The 18,991-nt window shown below is 43.8% G+C and overlaps 2 protein-coding genes across 2 annotated transcripts; both read right to left on the reverse strand.

The window, feature by feature from the left end:
- Window positions 1-282: 282 nt before the first annotated feature.
- On the reverse strand, window positions 283-3,711 carry LOC145861147 (uncharacterized). Its single transcript, XM_082963029.1, has 8 exons — window positions 3,647-3,711; window positions 3,351-3,404; window positions 2,826-2,879; window positions 2,643-2,696; window positions 2,477-2,530; window positions 1,450-1,494; window positions 807-905; window positions 283-601 (listed from the first exon to the last, which is right to left on the reverse strand). The coding sequence occupies exons 1-8, from the start codon at window positions 3,674-3,676 to the stop codon at window positions 413-415; spliced, it is 579 nt and encodes a 192-aa protein (XP_082819155.1). The 5' UTR covers window positions 3,677-3,711; the 3' UTR covers window positions 283-412.
- Window positions 3,712-4,943: 1,232 nt separating this feature from the next.
- LOC123732564 (uncharacterized) lies at window positions 4,944-17,646 on the reverse strand. Its single transcript, XM_082962424.1, has 23 exons — window positions 17,555-17,646; window positions 17,340-17,393; window positions 17,139-17,237; window positions 16,910-16,963; window positions 14,491-14,544; window positions 13,971-14,016; window positions 13,526-13,579; window positions 13,315-13,368; window positions 12,816-12,977; window positions 12,567-12,620; window positions 12,264-12,425; window positions 11,991-12,098; window positions 11,717-11,824; window positions 11,481-11,544; window positions 11,128-11,231; window positions 10,720-10,773; window positions 8,950-9,057; window positions 8,747-8,800; window positions 8,542-8,649; window positions 7,876-8,281; window positions 7,052-7,248; window positions 6,427-6,695; window positions 4,944-4,971 (listed from the first exon to the last, which is right to left on the reverse strand). The coding sequence occupies exons 1-23, from the start codon at window positions 17,644-17,646 to the stop codon at window positions 4,944-4,946; spliced, it is 2,493 nt and encodes an 830-aa protein (XP_082818550.1).
- Window positions 17,647-18,991: the final 1,345 nt, after the last annotated feature.

The raw sequence follows: 18,991 nt of genomic DNA on the forward strand, positions 1-18,991 counted from the left end.
GTGAACAACTTACTATGGTTGTGAAACCAATGAAACTAGAATGTGCATCAAAAGGTCACTACAATCCACCCAGGGCTAAAAGTGGTTATGATGACGTCACTAGATTTTGACATATCACTCAACTTGAACCTAACAGAATTTTGTTGCGAGTTACATTTTAAGATGTTATTTGTGCTTAAATCCTTGATGTAATCCATTTAGGTGACTCAGAAAGGTATGTGTAGGCATGCATGTGTAAGGTAACTCTCACCCCGGGCCCGTCGTTTCCAGCAGTGCCCTCGGTTCCTTTCTCACCAACTGAACCCTAAGGAGAGAAGAGGGGTCAGCAGAACAGGACTGCAGAATGAACCCTCACCCACCCAGTTATAGCATGGAATACACCACTCTGAAGGGTTACAACTTGTAGTTCCTTCTAGTGTCTTGGACTCTGGAGGTACTTTGTGGACTTAACCAAGTTTTGGTTGATATTTTCCCCTCCAACACAGATACTTACCACATCTCCTTTAGGACCAGGAGAACCAGGGACACCCCTCTTCCCTGGCATCCCCTGCAGGCCTGCAGCTCCTATGTCCCCAACGGTTCCTTTAGTTCCAGACCCACCCTGGGGGAAGAACACACACAGAGACAACTCTCATATCATGTTTGTGGGAAATAACATGGATATATGAGGTTATCATTACATTGTTAATCTGCATTAGGCCTCCATCGTGGAAGAGATATCATTTGACAACCTGGTTAAATGACTGAATGAATAAATACACAAATAAATAAATACATATTTTAAAGTGATGTGCTATAGTACTTACCTTTGGTCCCTCTGGTCCTGGCCCCCCTGAAATACCTTTGGGCCCCGGTAGTCCGTTAGTTCCCACATCACCTCTCTCTCCTGGGATGCCACGCTCACCCTACGATACAATCATACAATCACCCACTGGTCAGCTACAAACAACATCTTTACAGCACTGTATGTTATAAACAGGGCCTTGTGTTTTAGTTATCATGTCACATGACCTGGATTTAAAGCTTTTTCCAGAAATGAGAATTAGACTAAAAATGAAAGCAAATGTCTGAAGATGGTGCTGGACCATCTGACATTAAATAAATGGGACAGTTTGATGAAAAAGCTTTACATAAAGATTAAAATCCAGGTCATGTGACATGATTAACAAAAACACAGTCCCCGAGTTATAAACCTTATTTTACTAGTAAAGATAAGGACTGGACTCAAACAAAACCGCATTGGGAAAAAAACTGGATTTTGCCACAGAATAGGTTTCCATTATGTATTAGGTCATTGTACTTCTGTATTGAAAAAATATCAATATGATTATGATTTCAGTTGGAAGATGCATTTTCTCTGCAGAGGGGCAGGGTTACTTTTCCCCTATTGCGGCTTGTATTCAAATGGGCATCAAATGAATAGATAAATCAGATATTAAGATGGCTTACCCTTGGCCCTGTGAGACCAGCAGCCCCTCCCTCTCCAGCGATACCCTGGGAATGACAATACCAAGAACATTTAATCAACACAACAGACAGGCTGTTTCAATCCCCTATTCCACCTTCCTTACTGTCCAATCCCCTTCCCTGACACTCTTCCTGTATTTATACTTACGCTACATTTTTATTATATTATACTGAGTTCATTTCCTTATTATTTTTGTATTCTTATCTTTTGCTATTTCTTATTGTTGTCACATTGTCGAGAGGGAACCTGCAAGTAAGCATTTCGTTGGACTGTGTAAACCATGTGTATCGTGGGCATACGACAAATCAACTGGAACTTGTTTACACAGGCAGTCTAATTTTGATCTTTTTCCACTAATTGGTCTTTTGACCAACCAGAACAGCAATTTTGCCAAGAAGCAGGTTGACGTTTATTGACCAGATCGAAAGTCAAAATTGGTGATATATCATAAAAATTTATGAAAACAAAAATTGTCTTGATTTAAGGTTAGCGTTAGGCAAAAGGTTAGCATTGTGGTTAAGGTTAGGTTTAAAATAAGATTTTCTGACTTTGTGGCTGTGCCAGCAAGTAACTACCCTGCAGAGCTGCCTCCAGAACATGAGTCATCCCAATAAATGCCAACCTGCTATCAATAATAGGGTAAAAGATCAGAATTGTGCTTCCTGTGAATATGCAGCATTAAATAACCCTGAAACGTTGATGAACCTAATAGTCGTGTTGTATATCTATAACTCAAGTCAAAAACATTTCTAGATTCTTACTGTAGATAATGAATGGACTGTGTTTCGTTATGTCGGCAGACTCATGGCTGGTTAATATGTGCCTTTGTTTGGTCCATTGCAGGCAAAGGCATACATACCCAGTCATGAGTCTATCAACATAACAACATTTAGTTCATAATCTAAAGAAATAATCTATTGTTGAAATGTACCATAAATAAGCTGTAAATAAACCAACTGTAAATAGAGGTTATTGCATGTCACAGTCAGAAGTGATGTCATACCGTACCTCAGCACCTGGTTTCCCAGACTCTCCAGGTGGACCAGCAGATCCAGGTAGACCCTGAAATACATCACACCATTATAGTTCTCATTTCCCCTTTACTGATTAGTACTATCACTAGTCTCTATTCTAGTAAATACAAGGTCAATAAATCCCATGTGAAACAGCATACCTGGAAGCCATTCATACCAGGAGGTCCTTGCTCTCCTCTCTTCCCTGCAACTCCCTAAAAGAAGTCAAGTATGGAGAGGAAAACCAGCAACGGTTTAAGCTTACCATAACCCCATACAGTATTTAATGTTTAAACTGTGTTGGTATGTATCGTTTAATTGGAACATATTAATCAGATACTTACTGCTGGACCAGCAGTGCCACCAGCGCCCATCTCTCCAGCTTTCCCATTAACCCCCTGTATGAGAAACAGTCCTCAGTGGTCAGTGTGTACAATGAGGTACAACAGCAGAGTTCTACCAGCTTACAACGGGAAAAAGCAGAGAATGGAAACTGAAAATGATTTATTTAAGCAATAAGGCCCGAGAGGGTGTGGTACATGGCCAATATACCACGGCTAAGAGCTGTTCTTAGGCACGGCGCAAGGCGGAGTGCTGGATACAGCCCTTAGCCGTGGTATATTGGCCATATACCACAAACCCCCGAGGTGCCTTATTGCTATTATAAACTGGTTACCAACATAATTAGAGCAGTAAAAATAAATATTTTGTCATACCCGTGGTATACGATCTGATATACCACGGCTGTCAGCCAATCAGCATTCAGGGCTCGAACCACCCAGTTTATATTTGGAAATGAACCAGTTTGAGGTGCAGTTCCACCACCTACAAAATCATATTTAAACCCCTGATGAGTATAGTGTACTTACCCTCTGTCCTGCAACACCTGGGGTCCCCACTTCTCCTGTCTTACCAGGGTCTCCCTGTGAGGACAAATGAACAATGATCCACAATCACAATAACATGTCAATGTTTCCCTCTTCTTATATCATATCAGTAGCATTCCAGTGTCTCTCCTGACATTGTATGGTCCTTGGTAGACGCATTCAAACAACTACAGTATTTCATTCATCATTCTAAATGTGATGGGTTTAATGGAGCTGGTTCTACTGTACATTGTGGAAAGGAACACACACACGATCACCAGAAAGTGCTGGTTACTCACAGTAAAGCCTTTTGGTCCAACTACACCCATGGTTCCAGCTGGACCTCTGGTACCAGCTGACCCTGCTGGACCTGGTCCCCCATCCTCTCCTCCTCCTCCCTGAGAGAGAGAGGGATGGGAGAGAGAGAGAGACAGAAACAGAGGCAGGTTCACATTTGGCCTGTCTATAGATAAAAACATGTATTATACACTCCCCTGCGTATTTAATGTTTCTGAACACTTCTACATTAATGTGGATGCTACCATGATTACGGATAATCATGAATGAATCATGAATAATGATGAGTGAGAAATCTACAGACACACAAATATCATACCCTCCCAAAATGCTGACCTATTGTAATGATGAGAGGTTAGGATGTTTGGGAGCCTGATCTTTGTGCATCTGAAACTTTCTCACTCATCATTCATTCAGGATTATCCATAATCATGGTAGCATCCACATTAATGCAGAAATGTTCAGAAACATTCTATTCTTATTTACAGTAAAAGAGACTCCAAAATTACCCAATACATTATTTACCATTAATTTCTATTGGGCATAACATAATCTGAAACACAACCAAAACAAACTGCAAATGCATCCAACAAGACTGTAGAGTCATTGCGTGCTAGGAATATGTGACCAAATACTAAACTTTTGACCTAATTTAATGCACTTTAAGCGAATTTGTCCAAATACTTAAGACCCCTTCAAATGGGGTACTAGAAAAAAATACATAAAGTGCATTCATTTCAAAACGATAAAACAGATACCGGTATGTATGAAATCACCTCATATAAAACATTTCAACTCAAATTGACTCCCGAGTGGTGCAGTGGTCTAAGTCACTGCATCTCAGTGCTAGAGGCGTCACTACAGACCCTGGTTTGATCCTGGGCTGTAACACAACTGGCTGTGATCGGGAGTCCCATTGGGCGGTGCATAATTGTCCGGGTTAGGGGAGGGTTTGGCTGGTGTAGGCCGCCAAATTAAAGTTTTAACATCACTGTCCAAATAAATAGGCAGGGGAGTATATATAAACTCAGCAAAAAAAGAAACGTCCCTTTCTCAGGACCTTGTCTTTCAAAGATAACTCGTAAAAATCCAAATAACTTCACAGATCTTCATTGTAAAGGGTTTAAACACTGTTTCCATGCTTGTTCAATGAACCACAAACAATTAATGAACATGCACCTGTGGGCAATTATGGTCACAGTTATGAAAACTTAGGACAATAAAGAGGCCTTTCTACTGTCTCTGAAAAACACCAAAAGAAAGATGCCCAGGGTCCCTGTTCATCCTCATGAACATGCCTTAGGCATGCTGCAAGGAGGCATGGGGACTGATATGGCCAGGGCAATAAATTGCAATGTCCGTACTGTGAGACGCCTAAGACTGCACTACAGTCATTGTCCTGTTGAAAAACAAATGATAGTCCCACTAAGCCCAAACCAGATGGGATGGCGTATCGCTGCAGAATACTGTGGTAGCCATGCTGGTTAGGTGTGCTTTATATTCTAAATAAATCACAGACAGTGTCACCAGAAAAGCACCCCCACACCATAACACCTCCTCCTCCATGCTTTACGGTGGGAAATACACATGCGGACATCCGTTCACCCACACCGCATCTCTCAAAGACACAGCGGTTGGAACCAAAAATCTCCAATTTGCACTCCAAACCAAAGGACAAGTTTCCACCGGTCTAATGTCCATTTCTCATGTTTCTTGGACCAAGCAAGTCTTTTCTTATTATTGTTGTCTTTAGTTGTAGTTTCTTTGCAGCAATTTGACCATGAAGGCCTGATTCACACAGTTTCCTCTGAACAGTTGATGTTGAGAAGTGTCTGTTACTTGAACTCTGTGAAGCATTTATTTGGGCTTCAATTTCTGTGGTTGGTAACTCTAATGAACTTATCTTCTGCAGCAGAGGTAACTCTGGGTCTTCCATTCCTGTGGCGATCCTCATGAGAGCCAGTTTCATCACAGCGTTTGATAGCTTTTGCAACTGCACTTAAAAAAACATTCAAAGTTCTTAAAATGTTCCGTATTGTCTTAAAGTAATGATGGACTGTCATTTCTCTTTGCTTATTTGAGCTGTTCTTGCCATAATATGGACTTGGTCTTTTACCAAATAGGCCTATCTTCTGTTTACATCCCTAACTCTGGGTCTTCCTTTCCTGTGGCGGTCCTCATGAGAGTCAACCCTACCTTGTCACAAAACAACTGATTGGCTCAAACGCAATAAGAAGGAAAGAAATTCCACAAATTAACTTTTAACATGGCACACCTATTAATTGAAATGCATTCCAGGTGACTACCTTATGAAGCTGGTTGAGAGAATGCCAAGAGTGTGCAACGCTGTCATCAAGGCAAAGGGTGGCTATTTAACACTTTTTTGGTTACAACATGATTCCATGTGTGTTATTTCATAGTTTTGATGTCTTCACTATTATTCTACAATGTAGATAATAGTAAAAAATAAAGAAAAACCCTTGAATGAGTAGATGTTCTAAAACTTTTGACCGGTAGTGTAGGTATAGGTAGGTAGTTAGGTAGGTAGGTATACTGTAGGTAGAAGTAGGTATAGCTGGTAGGTAAGCATGTAGCTAGGTATACTGTAGGTAGAAGTATGTATAGGTTTGTAGGTAGGCAGTCAGGTATAGGTAGGTAGGCATAGGTAGGTAGGTATGTAGGTAGGTAGGTAGGTAGGTAGGTAGGTAGGTAGGTAGGTAGGTAGGTAGGTAGGATAGGTATACTGTACTGTAGGTAGAAGTAGGTATAGGTAGGTAGGTACTGTAGGAAGGTAGTTAGGTGACTTACGGAGCAGCCATCCTCCAGGACAGTGTATCTGAGGCGGGAGTTGCCCTGAACCTTGACCTCCTGTCCGTTGGAGCCCTTGAGGATCAGAGCCTTCTTCAGGTTGCCTGTGGCTCCGTCATTCACGGCCACGCTGTTCTTGCAGTGGTAGGTGACATTCTGGACACCCTCCTTAGAAAGCAGGCGGATCAGCCTAATCTGAATGGTTACGGCGTTGGGCAGCTCCTCCTTGTTGCCGTAGCTAAACTGGAATCAGAAGTTTATTGAAAAAAAGAATTTCACAGGGACACTATTGTATATTAATCAGCATTTCAGTTTTTACATCAATGTTAGAAAAATACACCTGGAGGTGTAACAGTTTTTCACAAACATCTCCAGCTATTTTTCTGACAGAAAGAAGTCTTCAATTGCTATATAATCAAGGCAGCAGAGGATGTATGTTTTTAAAGTAGTATTGTGCTTGGTGAATTTATTCTACAGTATGGTAGCTGGTTTATTCATAGAAGCAGTTGGCCGCTTTAGAGGTATCCACAGTGTAAAGCTATCATCTATATACTTATTGCGTTCATTGAATAGACATTGGGTATATTTTATATACTCACTTTAGTTCCTCCATTCATATTTGCTCCAAACCAGACAGGTTTGCTGGCAGTGGGAGTGGATTTGGTCCACCATGTTTTGCAAGGGATGCTGGCTGAGATGGGGTGGGCTGAGATGCAGGTCTCACCAGTCTCCATGTTGCAGAACACCTTGATAACATCCTTGGTACTGCCCTGGTTGGGGTCCAGCCAGTAGTCTCCTGGACATGGAAAGACCAAGTATCAGATCATACAGTAGATACATATCAGCTACCTCATCATCTATTAGACACACGGACTCCACTTGTCAATAAAGTTAATATCACCTAACGAGTACATCCCTCCATTAATTCATCTATAACACCCTAACTACGTCGCAGCAAATCAAAAGCTTGAGTAAAGTAAGGCAAGATTAAAAGCAGTTAAAAACAAGAGAAGAAGACACAGTCTGTTGTGAAAAGTGGACCTACCGGTCTTTTGAGTAGTTAAAAACTAGAGAAGAAGACAATGTCTGTGGTGAAAAGTGGACCTACCGGTCTTTTGAGTAGTTAAAAACTAGAGAAGAAGACAATGTCTGTGGTGAAAAGTCGACCTACCGGTCTTTTGAGTAGTTAAAAACTAGAGAAGAAGACAATGTCTGTGGTGAAAAGTGGACCTACCGGTCTTTTGAGTAGTTAAAAACTAGAGAAGAAGACAATGTCTGTGGTGAAAAGTGGACCTACCGGTCTTTTGAGTAGTTAAAAACTAGAGAAGAAGACAATGTCTGTGGTGAAAAGTGGACCTACCGGTCTTTTGAGTAGTTAAAAACTAGAGAAGAAGACAATGTCTGTGGTGAAAAGTGGACCTACCGGTCTTTTTAAGGGGGTGGCACTGCTTGATGTCCTGGCAGGTTTTGGCGGGGTTGGCCTGGCTGCCATCGGGGCACTTCATGTTCTGCAGGTTTCCACTGAGGCTCTTCAGCGTGGTCTGGATGCCCTGGTCTGCCCCGAGGACGGTCGAGGCATTATTGGGACGCGCCTCATCCTCGTTGAACTCTGGAGGGGGATGGGGGCCGGAGTCGTCCCAGTTGGACTCTGGAGGGGGTTGAGGGGGGGCTGATTCATCCCCGTTAAACTCTGGGGGTGGAGGTGGTCCATCCTGGTCCTCGCCGTAGTCGTAGTCGAAGGAGCTGCTGAAGCCGAACATATCAGCCCCAGCAGTGGGAGGGCCAGGGGTCCCTGGGGGACCAGGGGGACCAGCATCCCCAGGAGGCCCCTGGGAAAGAGGAGAGAAGTCAAGAAACAGGTATGTTACTGTCCTTTGATATGCCATGTCTGCTTGTTGGCTTTTTTTGCATTAGAAACACTGAATGTGTCACAGGTATGACTTATTTTCATGCTTAATCTAACATGCAATTCTATTGGAGAAGCAATTTATCAACATCCATAGCCTGGTTTGTTCTGACATCCATTTGAAAGTCATAGCGGATCAAACCAGCATAATGACAACAGAACCACTAGTCTCTAACGTCTCACCTGAGGTCCGATGTCTCCACTGGTTCCTCTTGATCCAGGGGAGCCCATGGGCCCGGTCAGCCCAATTTGTCCATCACCTCCTGCGGGGCCAACCACACCAGGGGGCCCCTGATGAGAAACACAATGGGATTTATAAAGGGAAACAAACAGCACACACAAATGGACCATTATACTGAGGCATTGACAGCTTATTCAGTGTACTGACTCTCTGTCCAGTAGGTCCTACAATTCCTCCAGCTCCAACATCCCCAGATTGTCCCTACAAACAGAAGGCCATTGGTTAGCCTGTTATTGACTGACATAATTAATAATAAAAACATTTCATTGATTTTGCCAAGTTAATACGATTTTCCATAAATGAAATGACAGATTATGCCTTTTAATAGTGCTTGGTCAATTTTTACTCACAGTTGTCCCAGGTAAGCCTTGCAATCCAGTGAAGCCTCTGTGGCCTTTCTGCCCTCTCTCTCCTTGGTCTCCTTTGGCTCCCCTGTCTCCCTGTGGCCCTTGAGGCCCCTAGGATGAACATGAACATTTGCTTTAAATGACTGTGAGCAGATTTATCCAGATCAACACTCACTGAGACTAATTCAACATGGGTTTACTGGTCTGTCAATAGATACAGCTTCCTGTGTCAGTAGCAAAGGTTCATGTTAGTGCTGGACACCAACATTGAGAATTCAATGTGATTTCGATATCGTTTGATATTGATATCGATATGAGCAGGGCATATCGTGATAGCGGTTCTGTAGACACAGAACCCTCTCACAGGCTCTTCAGTATACTTCACTGCCTGTTGATGGGCGATCAAGTCGTCAAAGACTCCAACCCCCCAAGCCATAGACTATGGCTACTACTATGGCTACTACTTCTCTGCTGCCGCACGGCAAGAGACACCGGTGCATCAAGTCTAAAACCAACAGGCTCTTGAACGACTTCTATCCCCAAGCAATACGACTGATCAACAGCTAACAAAATAGCTACACAGACAATCTCAGTTAACTCTGTATCTTTATTGACCTTTTATTTAAATCTTTGCACACTCACAGGGACCTACACACTCACAAACTCCATCATTTGCACACTCACACATAATATGCACATACATTTATACTGACTCTACACACCTACTCACATGCAAGCTGCCGCTACTCTGTTCAACTTATATCCTGTTGCCTAGTCATCTTACCCCTATACATATCTACCTCCATCACTCCAGCATCCCTGCACATGTAAATATGGTATTGGAACTGACTTTATAAATATTTCCTGTATACATTTTTACATTTTACATTTTAGTCATTTAGCAGACACTCTTATCCAGAGCGACTTACAGTAGTGAATGCATACATTTCATACATTTTTTTTGTACTGGCCCCCCGTGGGAATCGAACCCACAACCCTGGCGTTGCAAACACCATGCTCTACCAACTGAGCTACCAACGCTTACTTACTTTATTGTGTATATCATATTTCTTATTTCTTGTGTGTTTTTCCCCCTAATAATACATTGTTATTGATTATTGCGCTGTTGGGTTTTGAGTTTGCAAGACAGGCTTTTCACTGCATGCGACATTAAAACTTGGAACGGGCTTCCCATTGTATTGGAACTGGTTGGGTAGGTTAGGACCACAGGCATTCACACCTGACCCAATGGGCAATCAGCAAGCAGCTGTCTGAACTTTACAAAGCCATGGAAGTGCAATGTTACTCAACTGTTTCGATGCTGTTCATTCAAACCGATATGATACCAATATTGGTTCAGGAAAAAAGTAAACAGATTTTGCATATCACTAGTTTATACAGTATGTACTAATCAACAGGCATACTACTACCACTAGTAGTGTACTCTACTTCATCAACAGGCATACTACTACCACTAGTAGTGTACTCTACTTCATCAACAGGCATACTACTACCACTAGTAGTGTACTCTTCTTCATCAAAATACATACTAGTACCACTAGTAGTGTACTCTACTTCATCAACAGGCATACTACTACCACTAGTAGTGTACTCTACTTCATCAACAGGCATGCTACTACCACTAGTAGTGTACTCTACTTCATCAACAGGCATACTACTACCACTAGTAGTGTACTCTACTTCATCAACAGGCATACTACTACCACTAGTAGTGTACTTACTTCATAGGAAATGTAAGAGAGGTGTTCTTACCAGCGTCCCCCGGATCCCTGAATGTCCCTGGGGTCCTGGAGGCCCTCTAGCACCCTAGTGTTGAAAAACAAAAAAACAATGTCAAGAGAAATCAAATCAAACAACCTGAAATGAGTTTACTACTACCAACCTTGTTACATCTACTCAGAGCATGACAGCTCTTAACCCTGAAACATTACATTTTTACATTTAGTCATTTAGCAGACTCTCTCATCCAGAGAAGACAGTAGTGAGTTACCGTAGTGAGTGCATACATTTTCGTACTGTGTTTTGACCTCAAACACTGTAGACTCCTATGACCTCTAACGCCATAAGGGTCTACAGTCATGTCTCAAGGCTAGAAGGCTCTGAACGTTGGTGTGGTAATTAACTCTGCGATGGCATTGTGGCAATGTCCAGATCACTCACATTGTTTCCTCTCTTCCCAGGGACACCAGAGGTGCCAACTGGCCCAACAGAGCCATGAAGCCCCGGAGTTCCAGCAAGACCTTCAGGACCAGGATTCCCTCTATCTCCCGACAGACAGACAGACAGACAGACAGACAGACAGACAGACAGACAGACAGACAGACAGACAGACAGACAGACAGACAGACAGACAGACAGACAGACAGACAGACAGACAGACAGACAGACAGACAGACAGACAGACAGACAGACAGACAGACAGACAGACAGACAGACAGACAGATAGATAGATTGATTTTCGGGTGAAATGGTTTGATCATACATTTCCATAAAGTTTCTTGTCCATCTGTAGCTGTGTCTTACCCTGGCTCCTATAAGTCCATCCTTGCCATGTACCCCATCAGACCCAGCATTACCCTGTAAAGACAGATTGCTACATTAAGTTTACCTGTGCTGTATAGTACAGTATCCTTCTGTTACAGTAAAGACCTGCTTTTCAGGGGAACTATTATAATTCCCACATGAATGAAATGTGTTCACTGAACCCACAGACAGAACAGTCATGGGTCAATTAAGTGAAAACACATACCGTAAGACCAGGGTCCCCTCCTGGTCCGGTTGCCCCTGGTAACCCGACTTCACCGACAGCGCCCTTGCCTCCCCGACTTCCGGGGGCACCTGATTTTCCGGGTGCACCCTGGGTAAATAAGTGTGACATCACTGGTCAGGACACAAATGGAAAGTGTATGAGTGTACTGTATATCTGACTGAGTCTTGGATTGGGACTCTGTTCAGTGTATAATGATACTACTCTCAAGGCTATAGAAATGAATGGTGAATGTGAACTTGAGTTCCATACGTACAGCAGTACCGGGGGGCCCAACCATCCCGCTCTCTCCTCTGACTCCAGGTATGCCCACAACACCTCGCTGTCCTGAGATGCCTGCTGGTCCCGCCGGCCCATCAGGGCCCTGTCAGAAACAAAGACCCTCCCATTGGCCAATGGTGACTTCAGATATTTCCTAGTCTAGCAAAAGAAGTATAGAGTAATGGAGGATGGCAGAGAAGTCTCGCTCTGTAAACCACTTTGAACGATACAGCTAAAACTTTTACTTCTGTAACTCTCTCATATTTACCCCTGGTCCATCCTCTCCAGGCTCTCCCTTGTCTCCTGGGGCACCTGCTGGGCCCGGGGCCCCTCTCTCTCCTACACGCCCAGGGCCTCCATTCTCGCCTCTAAGTCCAGGAGTACCTGCCTTCCCTGGGGTACCAATGTCTCCAGGCGCCCCTACCTCACCCTGGAAGAGAGGAAAGACAGCTTGAGTAATGGAACAACATATTTCACTATATTGCTCTATGTTCTATGGTTTATGAAATCATTTATTGGTGATCTCATAGGTATAAAGTGATTTGATTGGTCGATAGTAGGATTAACTCACAACGGAGCCTGCTGGACCAACTCCCCCAGGGAATCCTGGGAAACCAGACCCACCCTGAAAATGACAGATGAAATTCTTATCAGAAAATATCAACATACTGTACTACGTATTCAGTGAATTCCCTGGAAAAGCATTCCTACTCTGTGCTGAGTAGCCATGATCAGGTCTATTTCTACAGTAAATACCATGGTGAAGTGTTTGTATGGATGCTCCAGCAGTTATACGTCACCCTCAGTACGACTCACTCACCGCGGCCCCTTGTGTTCCTCTGGCCCCCTTTAGTCCAGTCACACCAGCAGGACCCTGGGAACCAAGTTTACCAGCTGTTCCTTGGAGTCCCTGTGCTCCAGCCTCACCCTTCTGACCCCTCTCTCCTGGTTCACCTTTGACCCCAGGTTGCCCATCGGGACCCTGCGAAGAGTCGGACACAATGACCATGATTACTGGGCAGATTCATCGCCATGCGAAACGACTTCCAAGTCTCACCATGGATATAGTTACTATGTGGTTATATAGAAATGGTTATTGACTTTGACCATTACTGAAATGTTTATTCTACATTATACAGGAGGATGTTTGCAGCGTAATCTGTTCAGACAACACCTGTAACAACACCAAGCCAAGGTTGACAAATTAACAGAGCATAAAGGGACACAATATAAAGGGACACAATACAACAGGGCAGGGGCCTGTCATAGCTGACACTATTGGGCGTGACAGACCTCCACATTGTTTGAAAGCCACTCACAGGAGACCCAGGGAATCCTACTGCACCGGTTGGACCAGGCTCCCCAGAAGCTCCCTATAACAGATGTTGGGTCAGAGGTCAGTACAGAGGTATATGAGAACTATTAACAGTATGTTGCAATTGTCTTTTTTTACTATGGGACAATTGTACACAAGACAACTTACAGTATTTCACGTGTCAATAATTTTACAAAATGAATCGCAGTACTTACGGCCACTGCTCTCGCTCCTCGACGTCCAGGGGTCCCTTTAGGGCCGGCCTCTCCCTAAACCAAACAAATATAATATATTGTCTGGGTATCTGTGGTAGATACTGAGGCCTTAATATGGATAGGTGTTCTCTGCAACAGTGTATGTTCATCTAGTCTGTCTGTCTAAGTGCTGTTGGTGACTGTATGCTGGATGCTCCTTTAGGGTTTAGGCAGGGTTACTGTTAAAGCACTTTGTGACAACTGATGATGTAAAGAGGCCTTCATGAATACATTTGAGTGAGTGAGTGAGTGAGTGAGTGAGTGAGTGAGTGAGTGAGTGAGTGAGTGAGTGAGTGAGTGAGTGAGTGAGTGAGTGAGTGAGTGAGTGAGTGAGTGAGTGAGTGAGTGAGTGAGTGAGTGAGTGAGTGAGTGAGTGAGTGAGTGAGTGAGTGCTTTACCTTATCACCATTGAGCCCAATGCCTCCTGTTGGTCCAACTGGACCAGGAAGTCCCTTCAAATGAAAAACAAACAGGATTTCAAATATACTATAACTTGCTGTGAACAACTTACTATGGTTGTGAAACCAATGAAACTAGAATGTGCATCAAAAGGTCACTACAATCCACCCAGGGCCTAAAAGTGGTTATGATGACGTCACTACATTTTGACATATCACTCAACTTGAACCTAAAATATTTTTTGGGTGGGTTACATTTTAAGATGTTATTTGTGCTTAAATCCTTGATGTAATCCATTTAGGTGACTCAGAAAGGTATGGTTGGTACTGGTTACCAACATAATTAGAGCAGTAAAAATAAATATTTTGTCATACCCGTGGTATACGGTCTGATATACCACGGCTGTCAGCCAATCAGCATTCAGGGCTCGAACCACCCAGTTTATATTTGGAAATGAACCAGTTTGAGGTGCAGTTCCACCACCTACAAAATCATATTTAAACCCCTGATGAGTGTAGTGTACTTACCCTCTGTCCTGCAACACCTGGGGTCCCCACTTCTCCTGTCTTACCAGGGTCTCCCTGTGAGGACAAATGAACAATGATCCACAATCACAATAACATGTCAATGTTTCCCTCTTCTTATATCATATCAGTAGCATTCCAGTGTCTCTCCTGACATTGTATGATCCTTGGTAGACGCATTCAAACAACTACAGTATTTCATTCATCATTCTAAATGTGATGGGTTTAATGGAGCTGGTTCTACTGTACATTGTGGAAAGGAACACACACACACATGATCACCAGAAAGTGCTGGTTACTCACAGTAAAGCCTTTTGGTCCAACGACACCCATGGTTCCAGCTGGACCTCTGGTACCAGCTGACCCTGCTGGACCTGGTCCCCCATCCTCTCCTCCTCCTCCCTGAGAGAGAGAGGGATGGGAGAGAGAGAGAGACAGAAACAGAGGCAGGTTCACATTTGGCCTGTCTATAGATAAAAACATGTATTATACACTCCCCTGCGTATTTAATGTTTCTGAACACTTCTACATTAATGTGGATGCTACCATGATTACGGATAATCATGAATGAATCATGAATAATGATGAGTGAGAAATCTACAGACACACAAATATCATACCCTCCCAAAATGCTGACCTATTGTAATGATGAGAGGTTAGGATGTTTGGGAGCCTGATCTTTGTGCATCTGAAACTTTCTCACTCATCATTCATTCAGGATTATCCATAATCATGGTAGCATCCACATTAATGCAGAAATGTTCAGAAACATTCTATTCTTATTTACAGTAAAAGAGACTCCAAAATTACACAATACATTATTTACCATTAATTTCTATTGGGCATAACATAATCTGAAACACAACCAAAACAAACTGCAAATGCATCCAACAAGACTGTAGAGTCATTGCGTGCTAGGAATATGTGACCAAATACTAAACTTTTGACCTAATTTAATGCACTTTAAGCGAATTTGTCCAAATACTTAAGACCCCTTCAAATGGGGTACTAGAAAAAAATACATAAAGTGCATTCATTTCAAAACGGTAAAACAGATACCGGTATGTATGAAATCACCTCATATAAAACATTTCAACTCAAATTGACTCCCGAGTGGTGCAGCTGTCTAAGTCACTGCATCTCAGTGCTAGAGGCGTCACTACAGACCTTGGTTTGATCCTGGGCTGTATCACAACTGGCTGTGTTTGGGAGTCCCATAGAGCGGTGCATAATTGTCCGAGTTAGGGGAGGGTTTGGCTGGTGTAGGCCGTCATTGTAAATAAGAATTTGTTCTTAACTGACTTGTCTAGTTAAATAAAGATTATCAAATCCAAAATGCTGGAGTATAGAGCCAAATTATATGTTTTAACATCACTGTCCAAATAAATAGGCAGGGGAGTATATATAAACTCAGCAAAAAAAGAAACGTCCCTTTTTCAGGACCTTGTCTTTCAAAGATAACTCGTAAAAATCCAAATAACTTTACAGATCTTCATTGTAAAGGGTTTAAACACTGTTTCCATGCTTGTTCAATGAACCACAAACAATTAATGAACATGCACCTGTGGGCAATTATGGTCACAGTTATGAAAACTTAGGACAATAAAGAGGCCTTTCTACTGTCTCTGAAAAACACCAAAAGAAAGATGCCCAGGGTCCCTGTTCATCCTCATGAACATGCCTTAGGCATGCTGCAAGGAGGCATGGGGACTGATATGGCCAGGGCAATAAATTTCAATGTCCGTACTGTGAGACGCCTTAGACAGCGCTACAGGGAGACAGGACAGACAGCTGATTGTCCTCGCAGTGGCAGACCACGTGTAACAACACCTGTATAGGATCGGTACATCCGAACATCACACCTGCGGGACAGGTACAGGATGGCAACAACAACTGCCCGAGTTACACCAGGAACCCACAATCCCTCCATCAGTGCTCAGACTGTCCGCAATAGGCTGAGAGAGGCTGGACTGAGGGCTTGTAGGCCTGCTGTAAGGCAGGTCCTCACCAGACATCACCGGCAACAACGTCGCTTATGGGCACAAACCGACCGTCGCTGGACCAGACAGGACTGGTAAAAAGTGCTCTTCACTGATGAGCCGCGGTTTTGTCTCACCAGGTGTGATGGTCAGATTCGCGTATATTGTCGAAGCAATGAGAATTACACTGGGGTCTGTACTCTGGAGCGGGATCGATTTGGAGGTGGAGGGTCCTTCATGGTCTGGGGCGATGTGTCACAGCATCATCGGACTGAGCTTGTCATTGCAGGCAATCTCAACGCTGCGCGTTACAGGGACGACATCCTCCTCCCTCATGTGGTACCCTTCCTGCAGGCTCATCCTGACATGACCCTCCAGCATGACAATGCCACCAGCCTTACTGCTCATTCTGTGCGTGATTTCGTGCAAGAATTGAGGGACACCATTGGTCCTTGGTGTCCCTCAGGACCCTGGGCGCCGAGAAGACCCGACAGACCCTGAGGAAAGAAAAGGGAGGATTTTATTAAAATGTTGACTCTTTTTTAGGCGGTTCTGTTCATGTACTTCTCATGTCTTTTTCATCTAGGATCAACATGAGCGTGATGATCACCACAAAGGAATATTCTTCTGTGATAGAGAATGCTGACGAGAGGTAGAGGTGTGTCATCTCACCCGTGCCCCTGGAAGACCTGGCTCTCCAGTGCATCCTGGGACACCATCGGCACCTTTGGCACCAGATGACCCACCCAGTCCTCTCTCACCTTGGGCACCCTGATCCCAGAATGGAGTGAGGCGTTTGAATGGCATAATATTATTACTCAATGACTTATACCAGCTGACTTATTCTATAGATTCAAAGAGAAATCAACCTACCTTTTGACCAGGTAACCCATCCTGACCAGGAAAACCTCTACTGCCAGGAGCACCCTGGAAATTACAAATTGGTTTTAATAGAACTTGCTAAATGGTTTTGATTTTAATCAAATAATTCTGCTGTTATTGAATGTACTGAGGAAAGACAGAGAGCAGAAGAGACAAAGAGAGAGAGACAGACAAAGTTCTTGTAGTGAGTGAAAGAGCTGATTTACTCTCTCTCCATTGGGTCCAGCGGCACCTGAAGTCCCGGCGTCACCCCGTTCTCCCCTCCTCCCCTAGTCTCCCATGGGACCCAGCGTTCCATGATCACCAGGTGCACCCTGCAATGACGTCATAATCAAACAAGATGGCTGCCACATCATACATTAGTGTTTGTTATATTTTATTGTATGGCCTTTTAAGAGCACCATAACATGTATTGAATATATTGTTGTTGCACTCAACTTCGGGTGTGGATAAACTTACTTGTCCCTAGGAGCATCAAACTGCTCAACATGCACTAAGCACTTTAAAGCTGGCCTAGACTGAAGGAAGATCCAAGTGGAAAATGTTGCTACCCTTGATGTTGTCTCATTGCTCGATAATGCAAGAGACATTTCTGTCAAAGGCCAAATAAATGAACTGAACATGCTGAACTTTGGAGGAAGGCTCAGATAGACATGCACCCCATTTAGAAAGAAACCAGCGCCAGCATAACCTGCCTTTCTATTTAACCTGCCTTCCAAGCATCTGCCTCTAACCCTAGGAAGCTCTTTGCCACCTTCTCCTCCCTCCTGAATCCTCCTCCCCCTCCCCCCCTCCTCCCTCTCTGCGGATGACTTCGTCAACCATTTTGAAAAGAAGGTCGACGACATCCGATCCTCGTTTGCTAAGTCAAACGACACCGCTGGTCTTGCTCACACTGCCCTACCCTGTGCTTTGACCTCTTTCTCCCCTCTCTCTCCAGATGAAATCTCGCGTCTTGTGACGGCCGGCCGCCCAACAACCTGCCCGCTTGACCCTATCCCCTCCTCTCTTCTCCAGACCATTTCCGGAGACCTTCTCCCTTACCTCACCTCGCTCATCAACTCATCCTTGACCGCTGGCTACGTCCCTTCCGTCTTCAAGAGAGCGAGAGTTGCACCCCTTCTGAAAAAACCTACACTCGATCCCTCCGATGTCAACAACTACAGACCAGTATCCCTTCTTTCTTTTCTCTCCAAAACTCTTGAACGCGCCGTCCTTGGCCAGCTCTCCTGCTATCTCTCTCAGAATGACCTTCTTGATCCAAATCAGTCAGGTTTCAAGACTGGTCATTCAACTGAGACTGCTCTTCTCTGTGTCACGGAGGCGCTCCGCACTGCTAAAGCTAACTCTCTCTCCTCTGCTCTCATCCTTCTAGACCTATCGGCTGCCTTTGATACTGTGAACCATCAGATCCTCCTCTCCGAGTTGGGCATCTCCGGCGCGGCCCATGCTTGGATTGCGTCCTACCTGACAGGATAAGAGCGTCTGCTAAATGACTTAAATGTAAATGTAAAATTATGACAGGTTGTATATCTTACAGATTCTCCTTTGAATCCAGCCTCTCCTTTGAATCCAGCCTCTTCTTTGAATCCGGGAATGCCTAAATCACCCTTGTGAGAAGAGAGGAATATGATGGATAGATG

This window comes from Salmo salar, chromosome 16 (genome assembly GCF_965601325.2).
Source record: "Salmo salar chromosome 16, fSalSal1, whole genome shotgun sequence".
NCBI lineage: Eukaryota > Metazoa > Chordata > Actinopteri > Salmoniformes > Salmonidae > Salmo > Salmo salar.